Source organism: Ursus americanus, chromosome 15 (assembly GCF_024610735.1).
Source record: "Ursus americanus isolate L20-20 chromosome 15, mUrsAme1.1.p, whole genome shotgun sequence".
NCBI classification, from domain to species: domain Eukaryota; kingdom Metazoa; phylum Chordata; class Mammalia; order Carnivora; family Ursidae; genus Ursus; species Ursus americanus.
The window spans coordinates 8055990-8080974 of NC_142141.1; the positions used below are offsets into that span (position 1 = coordinate 8055990).

At 41.4% G+C, this 24985-nt stretch overlaps 1 protein-coding gene across 3 annotated transcripts in view; it reads right to left on the reverse strand.

The window, feature by feature from the left end:
• The window catches only part of DOCK2 (dedicator of cytokinesis 2), a 409258-nt gene that overhangs the window by 317707 nt on the left and 66566 nt on the right, over positions 1 to 24985 (reverse strand). For all 3 annotated transcript variants that reach the window (XM_045792086.2, XM_045792087.2, XM_087867813.1), the window contains 8 exons: positions 24687 to 24785; positions 22810 to 22882; positions 22595 to 22698; positions 20554 to 20737; positions 20326 to 20423; positions 18589 to 18678; positions 17447 to 17547; positions 16457 to 16591 (listed from right to left, as the gene is read on the reverse strand). In XM_045792086.2, coding sequence (XP_045648042.2) covers positions 16457 to 16591; positions 17447 to 17547; positions 18589 to 18678; positions 20326 to 20423; positions 20554 to 20737; positions 22595 to 22698; positions 22810 to 22882; positions 24687 to 24785 — 884 coding nt within the window. The remainder of the gene's footprint in view (positions 1 to 16456; positions 16592 to 17446; positions 17548 to 18588; positions 18679 to 20325; positions 20424 to 20553; positions 20738 to 22594; positions 22699 to 22809; positions 22883 to 24686; positions 24786 to 24985) is intronic.

Here is a 24985-nt window from a genome sequence, read left to right on the forward strand (position 1 = left end):
GAGATCTACCCCTTCCTATCCCTCCAGGTGCTCTCTTCCTATTCCATCCGTCACTGAATTCCAGCCACCTTGGCCTTTCTGTAGCTCAAATGAGTCGAGCTCCCTACTATCTCAGGGACTTCCTTCTAGCTTTATTTTCACCAGCTACACCCTCCTCTTCACTTACCAATTCCTACTTATCATTCAGGTCACAGCTTAGATGGTACTTCCTCCAGGATGCCTCCCTGACCCCATGATGAGATTTGACCTCCTTCTTCCATGCCTTAAGCCACCTCAGATACCTCCCTTTCATTTCACATGCACCCACAAGACTCTCTGCTTCATGACTCCTTTCCCAGCTAGACTATAAAATCCCACGAAGACTAGACCTGAGTCTGTCCAATTGACTGTTGTATTTCCAGTGCCTAGCAGAGTTGTCAACTGGCTATTTAATAAATACTTGTTGGATAAACACTTGATTGCCAATGCAAACTGAACCTCTACCATTAGACAAATATTTCAACTAGATAGAAACTTTCATTATCAATTCAAGGGCTTAAAAGGAGAACCAAGTTTTAGAGTCCAGCATGCATGTGTTGGTGCTGAATGAGGAAGAACAAATGCTGAGTGAAACGCCTTTCAGAAGTTGTAGACCCTAAGGGCAGTTCTAAAAAAAGTCAAGAGACTTTTTGTCATGAAAAGCTGTTTACCATCTCCAGATTTCCAGATCCTGAGATGACCTGTCGATTAGTTAGAACAGCAACTGTGATACATATTTGGGTGTCAATTTTTATTTCTGTTATAAATTCTTTCACAGCACAGTGATTGGAAGATAGTACGAGCTCAACAAATATTTGTGTGTGTGTGTGTGATCATACTTGAAAGACAAAATACAGGGGCAATGAGAATCTGAAGAGATTTGACTTAGTTTGCAAATACAGGGCAAGGTTCCCCAAGGACACAATGCTTTAGGTGACCCAGGAAAAGAGAGTAAGAGAAAACTGGAAGAGGAAAGGGAAGGGCATTTCACTCCCAGGAGAGCAAGAGCACAGGCTCTACAGCAGAAGAGAGTCGAGTGGGTCAGAGGGACGGAATAAAGAGCCCGGAATCTGGAGTGGAGGAAATCTGGGTAAGTCGGGTGAAAGGAGACAGGCAGGGAGCAGAGGCCAGCCCTCACAGACCTTCGTAGGCCACATGCAGTTTTGTCTTCATCCTCAGAGCAACGAGGAGAAATTAGAGGGTTTCAAGAAGGTGAACTCCCAGATTAGGTTTGAACTGTGGAGAGATCATTCTAACTGAAGTAAAGTTTAAAGACTTCCATTTCCAACAGTGTGGTAGACAAAATGCCCTGGAAAACCTCTCAGTAAAAAATGACTACCAAAGCTGGATTTTTCAAAATGAGCTGGTAAACTATCAGAAAACTAAAGAAACCACAGAGGAGAAACACCACGCAAAAGAGAGATTCTGGGTACTCACAGAACATTAAAACCAGCTTCTGCCCCCAAGGCATTTGCTCAACCTTAGTGTCCTTAAACTTCCACTGAGGTGGCTGCTTGGGGAATAGAAGGAATGAAATCAATCCTAGGGCCTGCTTATTGGAGACCCTTGCATAAAGCTGGTATCCCAAATTGTTCTGCCTTCTTATGAAGGAGGGTGAGAAGTATATCTATTTCATGAAAGGGAACGGTGAGGAAACTACCCACTCCTCAGTGCTGGATGGAAAAGGAAAACATACCCATTGAGCTTTCTGAACCACGAGCCAGTCCTCACCTGAATTTTGTTTTGTTCATGTTTTTGTTTGTTTGTTTTTGTTTTTCCATATTCATGCTCCTTGCCTGGATCCACAAACAGAAATTGTAACTTAAAGGGTTCTCTGGTTGTTACTGTCCCCATTTTCTTTGGAGGAAAATAAAAACTTTATTTCAAGACTAAAAACATATAACAACTGATAGAGTTCTAAAGCAAGTTAGCTTTAAAAAATAATAACAACAAAATGCCCAGGAATCATGGTCACCCAAGATGGAGACAGCAGAATCAGACCCATGAAGACTCACCCTACCGGAATTATAAAGAATTATAATTCAAAGAATATAAAATCTCATATTTAATATGCTTCAAAATAGAAAAAGGATGCTTTAAAGTATGATTAAGAAACAAAAATTATAAAAATGAAAAATTATATTTGAATAAGAACTAAATGGAATCTCTGAAAATAGTCCAATAATTAAAATTAAAAACTCAGTCAATGAGTTAAATGGCATATTAGACATAGCTAAGACAGAAATTGGTAAACTGAAAAACAGGTTCAAAGAAATTAGCCAGAATGAATCCTAAAAACAAAAAAAGAAAGATAGAAAATATGAGAGTTTATGAGACATGGAGAATATGAGGTCTAATCTACATTAGTTGACATTTCAGAAAAATAATAGAATATATGGGAAAAGTGCAAATATTAAAAAGAATAATTGGGGCACCTGGATGGTGCCGTTGGTTAAGTATCCAACTCTTGGTTTCCACTCAGGTCATGATCTCAGGGTAGTGAGAATAAGCCCTATGTCAGGCTCTGTGCTCAAGGTGAAATCTGCTTAAGACTCTCTTTCCCTCTCCCACTGCCCCTCCCACCCACATGCATGCTCTCTCTCTCTCTAAAATAAATAACTCTTTAAAAAAAAAAAAGTGAGTGAGTGAGTGAGAATTTTTTTTGGGGGGGAGTGTAGGTATTGACATTAAAAATAACAAACTCCAGATTCAGGAAAACAATCTTCTAGTTGTATAAACAAACTCATTCCTAAGTAAATCATGGTGAAAGTGCAAAACATCAAAGATAGAGAGGTGATCTTAAAAGCCACAGGAGAGAAGAAACCAGAATGCCTATAAAGGAGCAACAGTAAGATTGACAGCTAACCTTAACAGGTGATCATAGTTAAAAAAAAAAAAAAAAAAAAAGCTAGAGGTCTATATCCAAGAAAACTTCTTTCCAGCTTCCAGAATAAACTCAGAGTAATTCAACTTGAGAGCATTTACCAAAAATTTGCTAAGGTTAATTATAAAAGATTTACTTCAAGAAGAAGGAAAACAAACACAGAAAGTCAAAGGTGACAGGAAGAGTCATAACCTTTTTAAAACTGTGATAAAAAACATATAACATAAAATGTGCCATCTTAACTATTTTTAAGTATACAGTATAATAGTGTTGATGAACTTTTATTGTTAAAAACATATAACAGGTACTGACTGTTTAAAAGAAGAATAATGTATAACTTGTGGACGTACCAAAAAGCTAAACTAAAATCCTGCACAATCCTAGTATAATATTTAAAAGGGAAGTGACAGTGTCTTCTAAAATCCTTCTATTACTCAGGGGACTATATAGATATTAACTTGATATTTGATTAAGTTAAATGTGTATGATAGAATACCTAAATAGCCACTAATAGAATTGGATATAAAATGTACTGGTAAAGAGGAAAAAAAAACAAATGAGAAAATTGAAAACAAATTCAAAAGGAACAAAAGAAAAAAGAAAAAAAGAAAAAAAAAAGGTCGGGAAAATCAGAATGGTGGGGAGTCCATCCCAGCTAAGATAGTAGAAATAAATTCAAAACATCAGTGATCACAATAAAATCTAATACTGCTTTATGATAAACATTGTTACCAAATTAGTAATAGGAAGGGACTTCATAAAACTGATAAAAAGGCATCTAATTTTTTTAAAGCCATTACACAATATATATCACTATTTTATTTTAACACTGACCTAAAATCCTAGCCAATGCAATCAAATAGGGAGAAAAAGAACTCAGACTAGAAAGGGAGAAACAAAACTTCCCATACTTACAAATGTTTTAACTATCTACTTAGGAAATTAAAAAGACTCCATAGCAAATAGATGATAGGAGGACAAGCATGGAAGCAGCCAGACCATTAGAGAAAGTAACACAGTAATGCAGGTGTGAGATGATGAGAACTTTGATTAGGAAGTTGGTAGGGACAATGCAAAGAAGTGGATGAACTTGAGAGACATTTAGGAAGGGAACAGTTTAGACTTGAATGCAGATTATGAAGAAACAAAAAATGAGATGTCAGAAAAATCTTATTTCTTTTGCCTTGCACAACATGCTGGCTTGTAGATCAGTGTGACGAGGGACATCATGAGTTTGGCTCTGGATATGCTAACTTTGAATTGCCTTTGAGATACGAAAGAGGGAGACAGCAAGTAAACGGCTGGACACGGAGCCGTGGAACTCAGTGAAAAGGTCAGGCTGGATTTCTGGGGTATCTGCATAGCAGTGGGAACTGAAGCACCAGGTTTGATTCATTCACCTAGGAGAGGGAATTGAGTAAAAGAAGGTGCAGGCCTCTCTTCAGGACCGCTGACAAATCTGAGAAGTATGAGGAATACAAAAAGAGCTCTGTGTCATAGAAGCCAAGACAAGAGCATTTCGGAAGAGGTAGGTCAGCAGCTATTAACTGCTGTGGTCCCTGCTATTTGGGGTATCCTTAGTTGTTGACGTAATAGTATTATCTGTGGCTTATTCACAAAATATATTTGACTATGGGAAAGCACTTCATTTTTGTCACCCCTGTTGTACCTAAGACCAGTGGCTCTTCCCTCCCCTCAAAATGCCCATCTGATAGAAAATCAGGAAGTAATAATTAAGGATACTATTTAGCTCAGCAAATTGTGATTCAGAAGAACACCCCTCTGAGAAGAAGTTCACCTGTACATGAGTATGCGTCTATACATAATGCACTCTGATGATCAAATTGAATGACTTTATATTAACTGCTACATTGGGTAATATGGGTCTTTAGATTCCTACATTAACAGATAATTGAGAAGGGACTATAATCACGTACTTAAAAAAATTATCCAAAATTGCAAACCAAAAATTCATGGTGGCTGAAACATACATGACTTTAAAAAGTTGTAAATGTTGTGATCGTAAGACAATGACGCTTAGCAGAGTTGAGAGACTGCAGGAGTAACTAAAGGGGCTCCTCAATGATCTGAGGAGCACAGGCTGTGTCTGTCTCCAGTCTAATTAGAGAGTGGGTAGCAACTATCACGAGTGTCTTACAGGAGGCAACCAAAGAGGCTAGTGGGAATACGAAACACACACTTTTTAATTTTGAATACAGAATAACTATAATCCAAAACACAAAGGCTTTGCAGGACACTCTGTTTGAACTCAGAGCCCTTCACTCCTATCAAGGGCTGCATAAGCAACACAGGAGTGAACAATTCTATCCCTTCCCACTGAACTGCTCAATTTAGGTACCACTCATCAGTCACAGCTCCCTGTACGGCCACCTCTAAACACAACCTCTGTGTCCTCACCAACACAAGTCCAGGCAGCCACCACCAACCCATGCTGGTGACACATGACACCAACCTTCCTCACCAGCTGAGCGTCTGTGCACTACCTGGACTGCTAGCATTTCAGGTGAAATGCCTGCAGAGGCCTCGGTTACACACTGAGAATAAATCCTGCAGGGCAGGCTCCGCCAGTCTCTCCCCGTCCACCTTCCTCCTCTTCTCCCTTTTGTTCACTATGCTTCAGCCACACTAATCTCTAACTTTCCAGAAAACTTGAAGCTTTTATTCAAGAGCACTTGCTCAGAGTTTTCCTCCATGAAGGACGCTTCCTTCTATCCTTTGCGTGGCTGGTTCATTAGCATCCTTCATCTCTCAGTTGAAATATCACTTCTTCATAACACTATGAGGTAATCCCAACATTAGATGAAGAAACTAAGGCAGAGGTTAGGGCATTGGACGAAGGTTACACAGGTGGTTAGTCCCTGGGATTCTTCACCACTACGTTGTACCATGTTTCTCAACTACTTGTTTATTTCCCTTACTGGCATTTATTATGGTTTGCAACTACTTGGTGTACTTGTTTGCTTTGTGTGTGCGTGTGTCTCCCCTGGTACTATATAAGGGCAGAATGAGGGCAGGGCTACATCTCTCTTGTTCACTGTAGTAACCTAGGATAAAACTTGGCCAAATAGTAAGGCTCAAAATATTTATTTAATGAATCAATGAACTGGATTGAATTGAATTAGTGTGTCTTTGCAGTCAGTGCCATTAGGACAGTAGATCTGAGAGACAGAGAGACTAGTTTGGAGACCTGAAGTAAAGTGACCATATATGCCTCATAATTAAGTCCTCTTTAATTTTCCATCCACCCCAAAGACACAATAAGCTGCAAGCCCGAGAACTGAGCAATATATTATTTCCTATTAAGGAAACAAATTCTACTTTGAGGTGATGCTGCCTCAAATGCATTTGAAGTGGATCACCAAGTATGCCTAGTCACCCTGATTCAGTTCAGCATCCCTGACAATTATGGTAGTTTGGTGAATTTCACCCCTCTGGCAAACTAGACCCTTCATTATCTCGCATGTTCATATTTAGTTACAGGGGATTTGCAAACACATTTCCTAAATCTACATATTTATTCAGTAAATTGATCTCTCACCCAAGTCATTCTCTGAGGAGCTGTCAGCCTCGGCATTTGACAGAAACAGCCATTGTTTGCACAAAGGCAAGAATTCTGCCAGTAAGCGAGCTTCTAGATGTCTAACGAGGAGTTAACAAGAAAAGGAAATTGTCTACTGCTTCAACCTGGAAGAATGAATATCTTGTGTCATCCATGGCTTTTCCCTTAACTATCTACAGCAGAGATAGTCTTGTTCTGCAAAATTAAGCCATTTAAAGTGACAATGGAAGCAGACAGCCAGTGTCTTACACTTTGCTGTGAGCAAAGTGTGAGATCAGCACCCAATAGGAAACAGTTCACTCGGCCACTGAAGGATCAGCCCGGGAAGCCGATCTAGGATTACGCCCTGGCAAAGGACAATCCACAGTGTAGATGAAGATGATGGGAAACCAATAGCACCTCAAAGCCCTGATCCCTCTGTCTCCTTAAGGGTCTTCAAATGGATATTAGGAAAGATGCTAAGCTCTGGGGAAGGGCTGGCTAATTCACCAAAGACCTCCTCACTGCAAAAATCTTGCCTCTAATCAGTTTTCAGTCCCCATGACTTTGCTGTAGCATGTTGACATTGGTTACACTTCCTCCTTGAAATGCTCTCTTTTCTGACTCCTGGATTGCCAGTCTTCCTGCTTCCCCTGCTAAGTCCCTGATCAGCCTTCCCTGGGACTCCCCCCCCCCCCCCCGCCGGTGCATCCATCCCTTCAACCTGCTAATCTCCTGGGTTTCATCCTGAGTTTTAGAACATTGCTCATCTGGTACTATAGTTCCAAATACCTCTTTGGATCAATTTCTTCCAAAACTATATTTCTACTCTTTACTCTCCTGAACTCTAGATTTGTATCTAATTACCTGCTATACATTTCTACCAGGCTATGCCAACAGACATCTCAAATTTTACCAAAACATATCATCTTCCCCCCAAAACTTCTCCTTCCCTGTATTCATCATGTTGATGATGTCTAATCAAATGGGTCACAAAGTTCAACCTCAGATCAGCTGATCTGGGCCTTTCCTTCAGCTTAGCTCCTACCCACACTCCATCCTGCCAGTTATACACCTTATCTTCTTCCTTTCCTTTTTCTCCAGCCCACTATGACTGTCTTAGCTCAAGTCTTCTTGCCTGCATCACTGTAACCACTTCATTATTAACCTCCTGCCTCCCTTTCTCTACACCATCTTCCACACACTCATCTTTCTCCCTCAGTGATCTTTTTAAAACATGGATTGAAATCATATAGATCCCTTGCTTGTTTGCTTGCTTTATTTATTTATTTATTTATTTATTTATTTATTTATTTATTTATGAGAGAGAGAGAGAGAGAGAGAGAGAGAGAGAGCGCATGGGAGAAAGGCAGAGGAATAGGGAGGGAATCTTCAGCAGACTTCATGCCCAATGTGGGGCTCGATCTCATGACCCTGAGATCATGACAAGAGCTGAAACCAAGAGTTGGACACTTAACTGACTGAGCCCCCCAGGTACCCTTGTAGATCTCCTGCTTTACTACTTTAATGGCTCCTATTGCCAAAAGCAGGGATTTCCAAACTGCTCCATGAGAAAAAAAATGTTAGCATGCTTCTCAACAGATGCTTATTGATTTATACGTTATATCCAAGTATTATTCTAATTCTTATTCAAGTGTTTATAAAGTTTAATTTCTTCCCCTTGAAACAAAATAAAGGAAGTTTCATCCTTTTACCTGATCCCAATGGATGAGTCTGTGCACCCACTGGGGAGCTCGAGCACTCTGTGCTCTGAGGACAGAGGGCAGCATTTATGCTGATTTCCCCTGGCAGAGAGGATGACATCACATTCCTTGGTTCGGCATGCAAGGTATTCACTTCCAGCTTCAGCCTATCTCACCTCTTCCACCACCACAGCTTCACCCACTAGCCACTCTTGCCCACAAACCTGCTGCTCATGGGCACAGCAAGGCACAAAGGGCCTAGGCTGCGATGTCACAGCCCTCCCTGCTGACGTCTAGCTGTGTGACCTACAGTCACTTGCTCTATCTTTCTGGGCCTCAGTTTCCTCTCCTGTCAAAGAAACATCATAATACCTATACTTCCCAGGGTTGCTGTGAGTATGAAGTGAGGCAGAGTAAAAAAGTGATCCAGGGCCAAGCACAGAGGAGAGGCTTCATACACGGTGCTCCTGGAGTGGCAGGAGTGATTGGACGACGTATTCCACACGGTGTTCCCTCTACTTGGAATCTGTGATTCTTCTCTCTTTCAATGTTTAGTTTAAAGTATCACCTCCTCTGAGAAGAATTACTGATTCTCCTGAGGTGGAGTTTGTCATTTAAACCTGTCTGCTCCCTGAGCCTCAGTGACATCACATTGGGGATCATTGTTTATTCCAGGGGACTGTGATTGATTACTGGGATGCATATCCAGCATGCCCTACTGCGTTACTGCTACTTGAGGAAGACTTAGTTATTAATTTCAGTGTCCCCAGCACTTAAAGTGTCTAGCACGTAATAGGTGCTCAATAAACGTTTACTAATATTTCTATACGCAAAGGGAAAAGAGGGTATTTAAAATGCATGTGCATGTACAATTTCATGCTACAATGATGGCTACTTACTTCACGGTTTACAAAACACTTCCACATATGTTTGTAATAAACAAGCTATTAGCTCCCCCTCAACACTGTAGCAACTCATAAAATAGATAATAAATTAAAGAGAAGTAACTGGTTGACAATATCCCTCTGATGACAGTTTTCTCTTCTACCCTGATCTGATGCCAAGTTAATGTTATCATAAAATAATTCCATTAACTGCAATTGTGCAGTTTACTGAGCCATTACTGTCATCAAAAAGTGAAATTATATTCAAAACTGAAAACAGAGGCTTACATAGGAATAAATGGCATTAACATGCAAGCAAATTATATGCAGGAGAAACAGGAATAGCAATGTGACGGGCATTCCAGCCCATGCTCGGCATAAACAGATGATTACATTTAAATATTTATTCATACATGAACAATGAAAACAAATCACACTGGCAAGTGCCTTCGAGTTAAATTCATATTTGTTTAAAAAGGCAGAGGCTTATGTATTCCCTCTGACTGCAGGCTACATTGGGCCTGCCTGAGCTTTATTCAGACAGTCCTGCTGCCTAACATATGCATGACCAGGAGGGTAAACTAGTATATAATATTTACATAAGAAGAAATTGAGCTGGTGGGAGGGCGAGGTGGAGGCTGAGAGGGGAGATAGGCAGAATAAAACAAGATGCAAAATAAAATGCAAAAGAGCATCAGAGAACATCTGATCACTGATGCTGAAGGCAAGCAGAGAAAGGACAACGATGTCTGACTCTGGATGAAGTGAGCCAGACTGGGAGTGTCCACCAGAGGTGTGAACCGTGCTCCTTGGATGCCTATGTTGATGGAGTGGAAGCCCCATGCAGGTGGATGGCACTGTGCACACCATGGCCAATCTTCCTGGCTCCCAGGTGAGGTCTGGGGAGCAGGATGACTCCTAAAACACTGTAGTTTCTATCAGGGTGTTAGTGCATTTCTCTTTCCCTGACTAGTGACTCCTTCAAGGAGGGTGAGTTAGCTGGGCAGGTCCTATGTCCACTCTTCTTTCTTCATTCCTTGAGAGGATATGAGGATAAAGTCATGGTTGCTTGGATAGTTTTGCCATAATGGTGAGGACTCCTATCCTGACAACTTCTGCTCCAAGTCATCTTTTTTTACTGAAGTCCTACTGTGTTTAAGGATGATAATACCTAAATCCGGGCAGCCCTGTGCCTCTCTGCAGCCCTGACAATACCCAGCAAGTTGATCCTTCCAGGAGGAGCTGTTCTCACTCACAACAGCTCCCCATCTTGGCCAACCACACTTTACACTTGCGTGGCCCCCCAAAAGTTCTGGTTCTTAAATTTGCTTAATCGGATGAGGTAGAATGTGAAGCCTTACTTTGCTCATTCTTAGCTGCGTGAATCGAAGCCTCAGCTTTCCTATCTGTGCAGGCGGAATAGAAAGGCTGTCCCACTTCACGTGGAACAAAGTCAATACCTGCCGTGCGCTGTTCTCTGCACAAAACAAAGACAGGAGCTTTGGAGCTGGCATTCTAGCTGGGAGATGGCAGTACACAAAAGCATAATTAATTATTGTCTAGTATGTTAACATGTGACTAGTTCTATGAGGAGGGAAAAAAGATTAAAAACAGAGAGAAAGGGAGGGGAATCAGAAGTTGCGATTTTCAGTAGGGTAGTAAAGGAGACATTTAAGCGAGGATGTGGAAAAGGAGAGGGAGTGAGCAAGCAGGTATGAGGGGAAAAGTGCCCAGGCCCTAAATCAGGAGCCTGAGCCACAGCAAGGAGGCCTGTGTGGCTGGCATGGAATGAATGAGGATTTGGATGAGATGAAGTGGGGGGATGAGGCTCTCCACAGGATTTTTATGAAGACTAATGGAGATAATAAGTGAAATGCACTTAGCAGGTGATAATCACTGTGGCCGTGGCAACTTGTACTATGACAGGCACTGTGCTAAGTGCCTGACTTCCATTAGCTCATTTAGTCTGCACCACAACCCGAAAAGGTTTTTACCTATGTGCTTCTTTTATACACAAGGAAACTGAGCTTTAGGCAGGCTACATAATCTGCCTAAGGTCATAAACATTAGTAAATGGTAGTGGTAGGATTCCAGTGCAGAATTCCAACCCAAGTAGCTAGCTCCAAAAACTGTGCCTTTAACCACTGGGTTGACTGCTTCTCACAAGCGAAGGCAATTGGGATGAGGGAGGTGAAGGATGAATGTGTGGATGGAAGAGCAACCCCAAGGAGACTGGGAGCACACAGAGAAGGAGAGGGAAGCAAGAAGTGAATAAGCAGGTCCTTAACAAGAGCAGGAGGCATGATACAAAAGCAAAGACAGGCAACACAGCAGGAAGCAGAGAGCTGGGTCTATGGCTACTTGGGCCCAAGAGGCTTGACCACACACACAGCAGACACAAGCAGTGGCCAGCCAGTGGGCCAGCAACAGACCAAGGGGAATTCATGGAGCCACAGAAGTCCCTACATTGTGATCCTCAGAAAGCAGACACCTGGGAAGCATATCCCTTCCTCCTTAAAAACAAACACACAAACAAGCAAACAAAAACAACAAGAAAGGTTTAGGATTTTGAGAAGTTCTTTGTAGATCTTGGATACCAGTCTTTTATCTGTAGTGTCATTTGCAAATATCTTCTTCCATTCCGTGGGCTGCCTCTTAGTTTTTTTGACTGTTTCCTTGGCTGTGCAGAAGCTTTTTATCTTGATGAAGTCCCACAAGCTCAATACACGAGAAACAAATAATCAAATCAAAATATGGGCAGAAGATGTGAACAGACACTTTTTCAAAGAAGACATACAAATGGCTAACAGACACATGAAAAAATGTTCAAAACCATTAGCCATCAGGGAAATTCAAATCAAAACCAGATTGAGATACCACCTTACACCAGTTAGAATGGCAAGAATTGACAAGGCAGGAAACAACAAATGTTGGAGAGGATATGGAGAAAGGGGATCCCTCTTACACTGTTGGTGGGAATGCAATTTGGTACGGCCACTTTGGAAATCAGTGTGGAGGTCCCTTAAAAGTTAAAAATAGAGCTACCCTATGATCCAGCAATTGCATTACTGGGTATTTACCCCAAAGATACAGACATAGTGAGGAGAAGGGCCATATGCACCCCAATGTTCATAGCAGCATTGTCCACAATAGCTAAATCATGGAAGGAGCCGAGATGCTCTTCAACAGATGACTGCATTAAGAAGATGTGGTCCATATATACAATGGAATATTACTCAGCCATCAAAAAGAATGATTTCTCAACATTTGCTGCAACATGGATGGCACTGGAGGAGATAATGCTAAGTGAAATAAGTCAAGCAGAGAAAGACAATTATCATATGGTTTCACTCATTTATGGAACATAAGAAGTAGGAAGATCGGTAGGAGAAGGGAAGAATGAAGGGGGGTAAACAGAAGGGGGAATGAACCATCAGAGACTATGGACTCTGGGAAACAAACCTAGGGCTTCAGAAGGGAGGGGGTGGGGGAATGGGATAGGCTGGTGATGAGTATTAAGGAGGGCACATATTGCATGTTGCACTGGGTGTTATACACAAGTAATGAATCATGGAACTTTACATCAAAAACTAGGGATGTACTGTATGGTGACTAACATAATATAATAAAAAATTATTATTATTAAAAAGAAAGGTTTAGGATTGCATGAACTGTAAGCCAAATTTTGAGCATGGATCAAGATACTGTTTATTAATTTTAATCTGAGTTTTTGAAACAAAAACCCTTGCTGTCTTGCCTAGGTAAAAACATGGCAGCAGGTAACATTTGTTATGTTTATGAAATTAAGTACCAGATACTACATGGGTAACTTTGCATGTGTAATCTCATTTCAACATCAAAACCCTAAGAACTGGTTTATCCCCATTTATGGATGAGGAAACTGAGGCTCAGACAGGCCAGGTCACTCAGTAAGCTGGGCACAGGGATAAACATATGACTCCCTCCCAGATCTGTCTAGTGTGAACGCTGACCATCGCTGAGCCAACACTGACCAACACAGCAAGCACATAATCACTGTTCCACATTCCCCTCTGTACTTCACCCTATGGCAGCATTAGGATTTGTAAGGAACACAGACAAGTGGGGAAAAAATCCCACTATAGCACCGTGCTCTGGATTTTCTCTCTTGTAGAGAGTCATCCTTACAGAAGGGCTGCAGCCTTATTTCTATGTGCCTGGCCAGCAAGAAGGGAAGAGTTCAGTGTGCATAATGAGACTCAGGGAAGCCTAGTGTGCTCTGGACTCTGAGTCTCAAATCCCACAGCTCAGAAATCTTGGGGATCAGCTCAGCTGGTTGTCTGAGTTTCAGGATAAAAGGAAACGGCAAGGAATTTTATAAAGAAGCTCAATGCCTAGAATATAATCACTTCAGCTGTTTCTGACAGTTTTTCACTATGTTTTATACCTCCCAGAGGTTTAATCATTCCAGAAAAGCCCAATGGATACTGGTCATGTTGATGGCTACTGAACACCTTTTGGACACACTTCCTATGATTTAGGAATTTCCCATATTTTTAAGCCTGCCTCCTCACGGCAAAAGTTTGAACCTGCTCTGCCAGATTCCATTCCAACTATGGCATGGGTAGATGCCCAAAGACACCTGCCCCAGACTTTGACTCGGGAGCCAGTGACATAAGGAGAGGGGAAAAGAAAATCACATTATTTGACTATGTGATAGAAATAAATAATCCTTAAGCAATCCAATCTTTCTCAACAACTTCTCTTCCTCCCTTACCCAACAGCATGCTGCATATTGATGTAGAATAATCCTCAGCCCTTGCAAGCACTCATGTGCAGTATGTGCAAAGAAAAATGGCAAGGGAACAGCTAATGGGAGCTAGATCAGCTGAATTATGCACAGGAGGAAAGAAGACAAAGAAATAACAGGAAACAGGAACACAATACCGGACACAATAAGTCCCCAAAGCAATAATTATGTTATGATTTCCCACCAGCTGGCTTAGAAATTTCAAACATTTTATTTGCTAGTTTCCCATGTAGGCCCTCCTAGTATGGGGAAATACCCCCATCACTTCCCGATGTCCTCGATGCTGCACCAGAGAGCAAACCACTGATAAAGATTCTAAAATAGAACAAGACCCAGGAAAACTACCTTCCCTCAGCAAGAGGTCTTAGACCTTTCTTGCAGGTCAGCCTAAACTTTGGTCATGAGAAAGGATTTAAGATTAGACCTGAATTATCTTAGACGCAACTCTTCTGACCAAATGCATCTCTTAGCCCCCAAAATGAACCCTGTCCAATATGTATTTCATGAGTATCAGTGATGTTCTATATGCTATGCTGGGGATACAGCAAGAAATAACAGAGCACCTCACTCCTTAAGAAGCCAAAAGTCATTTAGAGTTCCAGCAGCACTGCATTTACACTGAATGAAGAGTTAGAGGTTCTACAGGACGACAGGCCTTGAGGCAGAGAAGAAGAAAACAAATGTACAAATGCTCTTTGCTCCAGCGGAGGGAAGAGACAATGACTGAGAGATCAGACAGGAAGAAAGAAAGGAAGGAAGGAAGGGAGGGAGGAGGATGGGAGGGAGGGAGGGAGGAACAAAGAAAGAAAAGGAAGAAAAGGAAGGAAGGAAGGAGTGAAGGAGAAACAGTAAAATAAATAAACCAAAAGAAAAAACTGGGGCAGAAGATATGATAAATGGAGAATATATTCTTCTTGTAAACCTCAAGTTCTCACTTGTAAGATGAGGTAAGATATCCTTGCCTGTTGATCTGGAATTATAATGTTTGAATCCTTGAACTCCTCCAAGAAACTCAACCCTTAGAAAAACCAACTGGTTTTCAAATAATTGACAAGTGTCTCTCAAACATGGAAGAATACCCCTAAGACTTTAATACACAGTCTCTACTTTGACTAACTGGCAAATGAGAGGAAACAGATACTTCACTCTAAGAATAAGAGGGTTGATGCAAAGAGGTAGGTGGGGGATGGGCTAGATGGATGATGGTATTAAGAGGGCACTTGTTATGATGAGCACTGGGTGTTGTATGTAAGTGATGAATCATTGAATTCTACTCCAGAAACCAATACTATACTGTATGTTAACTGCCTAAAATTTAAATAAAAATAAATAAATAAAATTAAAGTAAAAATTTTTTTACTAACATTAAATTTAAAAAATAAGATAAAATTTAAAAACAAACTAAAAAGCACACGACATATGTTTTGTGACATGGTTCAAGACAGTCATCTCTTCCTATTCTCACCTGAAATCTCAAAGAATGTTTTAGGAGAATCCGAAATGATTCATATTTCAGGTGCTTTTTCAAGTATGAAACTTTTGCAGACAATCCGTTGTCGTGATTGAAATGATGACTGCAGATTTCTACTTTCTTTTGGGAAATCATCTCTCCAACTAAACAACTCTACACCATATGTGGCTGACCTGGCCCATGGCTCCACAGATGCACATGAAACCACAACCATACAATCTGCATATTCATTTCCTTGGTCATACTGTTTCAAACCTTAGCACATGACCCTTAGCAACAGGACCCAGAGGCAAGATCTAGAGAGAAAGAGACTATCCTGATGGCACTGAGTATCCGGATCCAGTCATGCCTGAGGCCAACTATCCTCTGGATTTTTAAAAAATGTGAAATAAAAGTCCTACTTTCCCTAAGTCAGTTTGAGTTGAATGTTCTTCATTTGCATTGATAAGAATCCAGACAATACATTCCCTGTATGCTTTTCTTATATCCCATCACACACAACCAATCTCATCACACATACAATCACAGCCAATTGCCTGCCTAACTTTGCCTTATAGCCAGGATAAACATAAATTATTCTTCTGCAGGTTGCATTTGAATGCCTCTATCTCCGAAGCCCTTCAAAAGAACAGCTAACCTCTGTAATACTGCTCATCAAACACCAAATCTCTTAGGTGTTCTAACATGTCAGCTCAATTGTTGGCTACTAGGATCTCAAGGACAGGCAGATCAACTGCAAATACCAACTCATCTGTCATGCACAGCCTCCTAGAGCCAAGTAACTGTCAAACTCCCCAAGTTCTGCTCTCCCCACTCCCAGCACCTCTATCATTGAAGACTCCTGGAAAGTTTTCTATCTCAAATCAGATAAAGAATGATAGATGAAACACCGAAGAGCCTCAAATCGCAAATCAAGTTCATTGGATGAAACATAACTCTATAACATGTTAAGATTTATATTTTTCCCTGAATGAGCTTAGAGGGAACAATTATAACCTATTCATAACTCTCTATGTTGGATTTTTAAGTTGTTTTTGATCAATGGCTGGTTGTAATTTTATAAAAGAATCTCTCCGATGACATAAATACTGTTGTATCCCAGAGGAACTGCAGAACTAATCAATCACTCTTGCATAACAAGCACTCACTGTGAAAATAATGTCCTCGACCGAACAATGAACTTGAACACATATTCCAAAGCTTTCAGAGTTCTTAGGATCGGCTCACATTGCTCCCCTCTGCTGGAGGTATCCAAGTAAGTCTTCAGCACCGTCATCAATTTCCTGAATAAGGGATTATATTTTCAAAATACATCTTTTCAACCCACAGCATGGTCATCAGTTTGCTCCATAAATTATAAGGCATTCAATCAAAGGTTAAAGGTGGTGGTATAGCTAAGCTTACTCACTTGTTTGCAGCCATAAAAATAACTTTGCTTAAAATATACATACTTAATACAGGGAGTAATAAGTATTTCCTGCCCATAGAAAGCCAGCAAAGGAAAAACTAGTGAGGAAAAAACAAAACAAAGCAAAACAAAAAACATTTGGACTAGGAAAACTAGTCACAATCAGGATATGAGTGGAAATAATGGTGGTGAGAATGTTCTTTTCAGCATTTGCTTCCTACAGATAATGTTCTAATAATATGGAATTCCCTTGCTGAGAAACTTTTCCTGTTTCTTCATTATCAGCAAGGCAGACTTCATACTATTTGGCCCAACTTTCAAGGCCCCTTTACAAACTGGCTTCTCCCAAGCTCTCCAGTATCACCTCCCATCTGTAACCATCAGTTCCCTATACCCAAGCTGTAATGGGCTACTTGGCCTGTGTGCTTTCTCCTCCCTAGCCTCTGAATCCCAGTGTCTACCACAAGTAGCTGCTCAATAAATGATAGTTGACTGACTGAATGAATGAATGTTTTCATGTACTTCTACCACAATAAAATATTCCTTCCAACCTATGGGTTTGCATATTTTTATTTAATCCAAATAACACAGCATAGATGGGGTTTTTTCAAAAAAGGAGAACACACACAGCCTGGTGCAGAGGAAAATACTCAAGTTCCTTGTATCCTAAGCATCCTGGCAGGGCGAGTAGGAGCTACACAAGAAATGCCCGATATGTACAGTAACTTACTTGTAAGCCAATGTGGCACTGAAATGCTGTTGAATGTAAGCCTCCAGGACAGTATTGAAATGCTGGAATTTCCGATCAGCAATGAGTCCTATTATGTAGATCTGAAGAAGATTCAAGGAATCAGTGTTTGGGGGTCAGACTCAAGGCAGGAAGCCGTATTCACATGGCATAACTGAACCTCCAGCAAAATGATTTTGCTCAGGAATCAGCTCACGAGTATATTGTTAGTCCTTTTCATTAAGGTAGTGTCTCTTCTAAAAAGCATTCCATGAAGTGTGCTACAGGGTGTCGTAGGATAAAAGGGTTTCGTGGTCAGATAAGTTTGACAAATCTCAGGATATCATTGTTAGACTGACTTCTTTACTGCAGGGTTCTTAGAGTCTTTAACATATCTAATGCATTGTGACTCTCTGAGACGGTCATACAATGTCCATCACTTCCCCAAGAGTTATTTAATCAAAGGATCTTTTGTCACAGAGCATCTTTCTTGAGGGCTAGCTCTCCAGGAGACCTGGGAAGCACTGGATTAAGTCACAGTTGTCTCCAAGTAATCTCTTTAAAATATAAATGTCACTGACATAAGTAGTTAACACATTAAACCTTATTGATACCCTAGTGTGGACATGGACATGACACTGAGGAAACATGAGTTGGACAGAGAGGAGGAAGAAACCATCTGGGAAGATGGAAGAGGAAGTGTCGGGATGGTGTGCCACCATAAAAAGTTCTGGGTGGCCAGGAGGATGTAATGACACTGGTAAGTTGGAGGCTATGAGAAAAAAGAAGATAGGAAACATTTTGGATGCTTCCCGACCTGGCCATGGACTAGCTCCAGCATTCAGGTAAAGCTGAAGCCATTATTCATGGTATCCAGCTTCATGTACTTGCAACCAGTGCCAATATGACATCAACACTTAAAATTCCCCTTTTGCTCGCCCTGCCATGCTTTCAAATGAACTAGAAACAAACAAAAATACAAAACCCCCAACGGCTCATTCATTCATTGCTCTGGTTGCCAAAAGTTACAATGCCTCCAAAAAAGTTCATGAAAAGGGCCACAAAAGCCACAAGTTCTCAGTGTTCTCACAGTGAGACACACATTAATGTCTAATGTCACTAAACACCTTTCCCCTCTTTCTTACCAAAGCATCAAAGACGAGGATATCATACTCATTACTTTGAGAATGCTCCATCATGATATTGAAGAGGGCATCCAGAGTATCCTGGAGAAACTGGACAAAATAATGAAGGTCACGTTAAAAAACAGTGCAGGTGACCCAGAAATCCCACTCCTCAGTGTATCCCAAGAGAATGAGAGCACACATCCACCACGTGCTGCATTCAAAAGGTCCACGGAGCTTTCTTCACAAGAGCCAGAACTTGGAGCAACCCAACTGTCAACCAACAGCATGAATGAACATATGGCAGCATTTTAATACTACAGTATAATCCACAGTGATAAAAAAAAAAAGAGCAAACTAATTCTACATGCAACAATGAGGATAACTCATGAGGATTGTGTAGAGTAAGATAAGTCAGACAAAACAATGTACATTATTTATTACTCTATTTTTATGAAATTCAAGAACAGGCAAAAAAAAATCTATCATGGTAGTCAGCATAGGGAAGGTTGAGAAGGGGTATGAGAGAATCTAACTGCAATGCCAAAAATGTTCTGTATCTTGATCTAGACAGTGGGTGTATGGGTATATGTATGTATAAAAATATAGGGAACTATACTCTTAGGGTAAGGGCTCTGTACATATTTTACTGTGTTATATACTTCAATAATAAACTTTTTTAGAAAAAGAAAAAAGAATGCAAAGGTGGAGACAATGTAATTCACTCCCAGATGCTTCTCCAAGCCACCCAAAGGTGATAGACTTTATGAAAGGATGTCTGGAGAATTTTCCTGCTACTGCTGAACCAGGTAGGTGAACCAATAGTGCACATTTAAAACACTGATCTGAAAATTCTACCATTGTTTTTCCATGTATGGAAAATTAACTGAAATCTGATACTCTTCCTTCCTAAGGGATAGGTCAATACTTCCTATAGTCCCTGAAAACATACAGCTACCAAATAAAGATGTTTAATCTCAGAATTTCTAGCTGGACCAAGTTGCTGATGGAAACAAGATCACCAAGACCTGTGGGAAACACTTGTCCCATAGAACTAGAGAGAAGGGTTGCTTAATTAGATCTACACTTCAGACACTATATTCTCCAACACCATGTGGACACAACAATACATCTGACATTTATATTGTTTTATGCTTGTTTCACTTAAAATGTGAGCCCTGATGTCTTTCCCTCTTTCACGTATAATGCATAATACTCTGTAAGCAGCAGGAACTAAGAGTACTTTTTATTGCTAACAGTAACATGTAAGTAGTACTAAGACATCACACTATTATAGCGACTTATACCAACAAAAATAATTAATAGTTACTATTTATTGAACTCTGTATGATTTACATGTTTAGTTCAATATTACATACTTTGTGTAAGAGACTATGCTAAGTAATTTTTAAATATTATTGCCTTGAATGCACACAACCACTCTACAAAATATGTCATATTCATAATATTATCACATAAAGTTGGCAAGTAGTTGAGCTGCGATCTACACCCAGGCTGATCTCCTTCCAGGAACTGAACACAACCATAGCTTTCTACCACTCAACATTCAACATCATTGAGCCAAATCAGCCACTGAATTTCCCAGTAAAGGTTTCTCATGGCAATTTGGGACACTGTGTCCCACTGTTAGAGAAAATGTCCCATCTCCCTCAACACTTCATTTGCTGCCTGAAGCCACCCATGATTTCAAGCTCTGCTACTTGTGGACGAAGACAAACAAAACGAAGCCCCACTGACCTTCACCACTTCCTCTCCATCGACAATCTTCAACTTCTCTAAGTTCTCCTGTAGCAGCTGAGGCTTCATACGCCACTTCAGCAAACCCAGCAAGCCCACTGAAATAGAGTCCAGATAAGCAGAATTAATATTCTTGGCTTAAAATGTCCATTCAGGACCTCCCTGGGCTTACACACGCATATATGCACATGCACACTACATATATACAACTCTTGATGGTTTCATTACCGTTCTGGGTGAGCTTTGTGGAACACACTAGGGTGGAAATGGAGAATACATCCCGGGAGCTGACGGAGAGCCCCCCAACACTGCTGGAGCTTCGACTTAAGGTGGCCCCCTTGTTTTCCACATGGTGTCGGTAAGAAGGAAGTGTCAGGTAAGCACTAGCATCCTCCATCTTCTTACTCTCCCCCTGGAAACAACACTTTGGTTACTTCCCCCAGCCACAAGTACATGCCCAATGCCACATAGAGTTTGCAGTGACCAGCTTACACATTGTAAGGTGCAGCAAGTCAGAATTAGAAAAATCATCAGAGAAGCAATAAACAGCTGGTATGGCAGGGCTATTTTTCCACAAAACAGGCAAGAACCCAAAAAGTTACATTAATGGAAAAGGAATTGACCAACCAGTTGAAGGCTCTGTGGACTTCAATAACGGCACAGAGGGAATTGAAGATTTTCCTGACAGGCCATTTTGATTCCTCCTAAATTTCTTGAGATTTTTTCTTTAAAGTAGGCTCCACACCCAGCATGAAGCCTAATGTGGGGCTTGAACTCACGACCCTGACATCAAGATCAAGAGTTGTACGCTTAACCGATTGAGCCACCTCGGTGCCCCTAAATTTCTTGAGGTCTTAACACCTGCCCACCAGCAAGATAAGGAATCAACTTAAGGAAAAGTTAACAGCAAAGGCACTAGAGTCTGAAAGTCCTGGGATCTAGACCTTGTTCTACCATTCACAAGTCTGTGACATCTTGGACACATTGCTTGGTCTCTCTGTGTCTTATTTTTCTCATGATTAAACAGAAGATTAACCATATTACCTAGCTCCTAGAGATTTGGGGCAGACTAAATGGGCATAATGCATATAGAGCTCTTAGCAGATTTGATAGACACCTAAGTCCCTTGGCATGTGGAAATGCATGGTTAGAGGTAGGCATTACAGGAGTTAATGTTTATTGAACCCTTACTCTGACTGGATGCTGCTCTAAGTACTTTATATGCCTTACTTCATTTCATTTAAACCTCACAACTGCTATCATCACTGTTGACACTGCTATCATCCTCAGTTTACAGATGAGGAAACTGAGACTTAAGAAAGATGAGTACATTGCAAACTGACTATAACTGGACCTCCTCCCACCCCACCCGCTATGAGTTCACAGTCTGTTGTGATGTGCCATAAATGAGAAGAGAACAGCTGTACAAGAAGGGAGTGGGGGTGTCCAGAAAAACCAGAGAGACTCAGAGAAAGAGTGCCTGGTGATGAAGCCTTGACGAAGCTGTGTTTGCCATGGACACCACAGGCAAAAGGCTGAGAAAGCCAAGGACAAGCGTTGGGTCCCTATGACAACAGCTTAGCCTTGTCCTCCTTCACAAGCACATACTTTGTCTCCAGCTGGGTGCTAGCATAGGCACCCTGCTGCCACAAGAGGGGTTCTGGGAAGGCATGCAAGTGAGATCAAGGCAAACACTTCCCACTTCTCAAAAACAGTACAAGTCTCATGATGTAAAATAATGATGGCCAATATCTGTACACCCTTTTATACACAGCCCTTCCACATGGGTCATCTTACTGGTTTGTCATAAATATTACCATCACACTTAAGAAAAAGGAAGCTGACACTCAGGAAGATGTGTGAGATGATTCCAGATTTAGTCAGTGGCAAGACTGGGTCCCTGATTCTGATATGTTTCCATTAGTGGCAGTGAGGCATCTCTCAAATGTTTCTTGCTGGTCTTCTACACATCCCAAAGGGGTCTTTACCGAGTCAATAGCCCATTCTGTATGTAACAATAACCTTTTCCACTTATTCAATGTGCTATGTACCCATGATGGTTGTGTTTACATGAGAGGTCTCATGTGATACTCGCTCAACAATTATTCACTGAGGGCTCATAGGGGGGAAACAGAGGCAGAGAAGTTAAGATTTTGGTGTGTGTGTGTGTGATTCTGTGGTCCCTGCTGTTAACCACTAAGCAATCCTGCCATCTTCCCTTGGCCTCCTGTGCCCCACTCACTGCAGAGTTAATTCCAACACATGGTACCTTTAGGACGACCAAGTCATGGGATCCATCTTGCAGAGTGGTCCCATCTTCCTTCATCAACTTCACATAGGACATGGCAAAGTTCTTTTCTCCTTTATCTTTAGCTGGAAATAGCATTGTGAGGTCAGGAAAGAAAATGACACATGGGCCCTTCAGTTATCCCACTCCTCACTCCTTAGGGGAGCTTCAGAGATGCCATTTGGTCAGGTACTCACATTCCAGGGATGACCGATGTCGAAACATGAATCTCAGATGGATCCTCTGCATGTCTTCAATCGGGACAGCCACCTTGGTAGGCAGAAACCAGAGCTCAGGAGACAATGAGTTAAACAGCCCTCCCCACTCCAACCCACCACCCAAAAGGCAGCCTGACCATTTAACTGAGAGAGTTCCATGCTGATTTATTACCCATCCATCAAGCCTGATGAACTGTAAATAAATTACATAAGAACCAGCTATGAAGAGAAAATAAAGTACCAAATGTAATCCATTTGCCAAATTGCATTCCTAGCCAATGAAAAGAAGTCTGTAAATTACAGTGGGTTAAAATGTATCTCCCCAAATTGATATAAAAGTCACATAACTTTAGCACAGGATTTGATGCACTGCAAACTGCACAATGCACATTTTCTTTACACACTCCAGGAGTTCTGGAGACTGCAGCAGGGCTTAGCAAATTAACAATGGTCATTAGGGGGTATGCTTGAGGACTCTTGTTTATGCAAATTCATAAAAATGTTTGCATCCAATATTTGGGAACAACCCAGGGCTCATTCCCATCCTTGCCTGGACAGACACCCAGATGCTTTTACCTCTGAAGACACAGAACCAAATCACTCAGTCCTCAGTCACCCCAGTTCCACTGCCCAGTAGGTGGTCTGTTACATCCTTAATTGAGACGCATCAGTCCTGGCTCTAGACTGCCCACCTCCCGTCACCTCACAGCTCTCTCTGCAACGAGCGATTCAAGCCAAAGCAGAGAAGCTTAGCTACCTGTGAGGAAACCACTTTGAGTTTTAAAAGGGACAAGTTTACACTGTATAGATGACTATTAAAAGCCAAACAGGTGCATACTTTGCGACACTTTCTGCTCCAGAGAATGAAATTTAAGCCTGAAGAGGTCCACCATTTGTGACTTCAGACAGAACAAGGGAACTGAGAGCTTCCTGGGCGATTGCAGTCCAATTCATTCTTTCATTGTGAATGAAATGGCCACTGCAAGCCACGGTCATGTGAAATGCTGGCCTTGCTAAAGCAAAGCAGAAGCCCTGCAACTCAAAAGCTCATGGTTCGCATGGGGAGATGCATATTTTAACAATCATGTGACAAGGGCTAGCAAAGAGAAATAATTAGAGTACAAGAGAACACAGAAAAGAGAAAACCAACTTGGTCCAATAGCTTTCTGACCTCAAAGTTGGGCAGGTCATCATGAAAAGAGTGAGTGCAGGGAGTGCAGGGAGACCCACTGAGGAAAATGGGAATATAGGTGACCAGGCAAGAGCCACGGAGGTTTGGATAGCTGTCTCGGAAAAGGAAGTTATGTGAACATCTTGTGTTTAAGTTCAGAGCAGAGGGTGACTAAAGACTGCTACTAATTACAAAGCAGAGATATTTGAAGATATGTTCAAGCTTCACTGTTCATTGAATTAATTCCAAACTCTTCTTCCAATGCACGAGATTCCCTTCTGCTTCGTGTGACAATCTGGTAATGCGAATATTTGTGATTAATGCCACTTTTGTCTCAGGCACCCTCCCAAGACGGTATCTTTCAGGCGTTAAGTCGTCTTTTATAGCCTCACGTTCACTTGCAAGCTCTGTCGCTCCTCACTGCTGAGTGGAATGACACAGCTTGGCGGGCTGGGCACTGTGTGCAAGAAGACCATCTGACAATCCTACAGCGGCTGATTCTGGGTCATTGAAGGGTGATCAAGAGAACCAGGGTACTCACCCATCGCGCCACCATTCCCACTGCCTGACATACCACTGGACACACACTACGGTATTGCTTCAGATCTTAGGGAGGTGTCTCAGAGCCCCTAAATACATGTTTGCTGCTATAATTATTATTATTTATGATTATTATTATTATTACCTTGACTGTTTCCATCCACCGTGGCTGTTTGACTTGATAGTACACAACGGACCGATATTCATTCATGGGCTTGTCCCCAGCTCCCACGCAAATTGCATTCTGCCCCAAAAAAACAAAGAGAAAAAACACTACAGAATTGCCATTTTCAGTGCTTGGGCAATTTCAGTCCCAAGGCCAACACTGGCCTTAGGGTCTGGGAAAACTCTCCGTTCGCCAACCCTTCTGCCAGGTACCCTTTTACATTACAGATTTATACATGAACATCCCCAGCCCCAGGAGTGACAGCTGCTTAACTACAG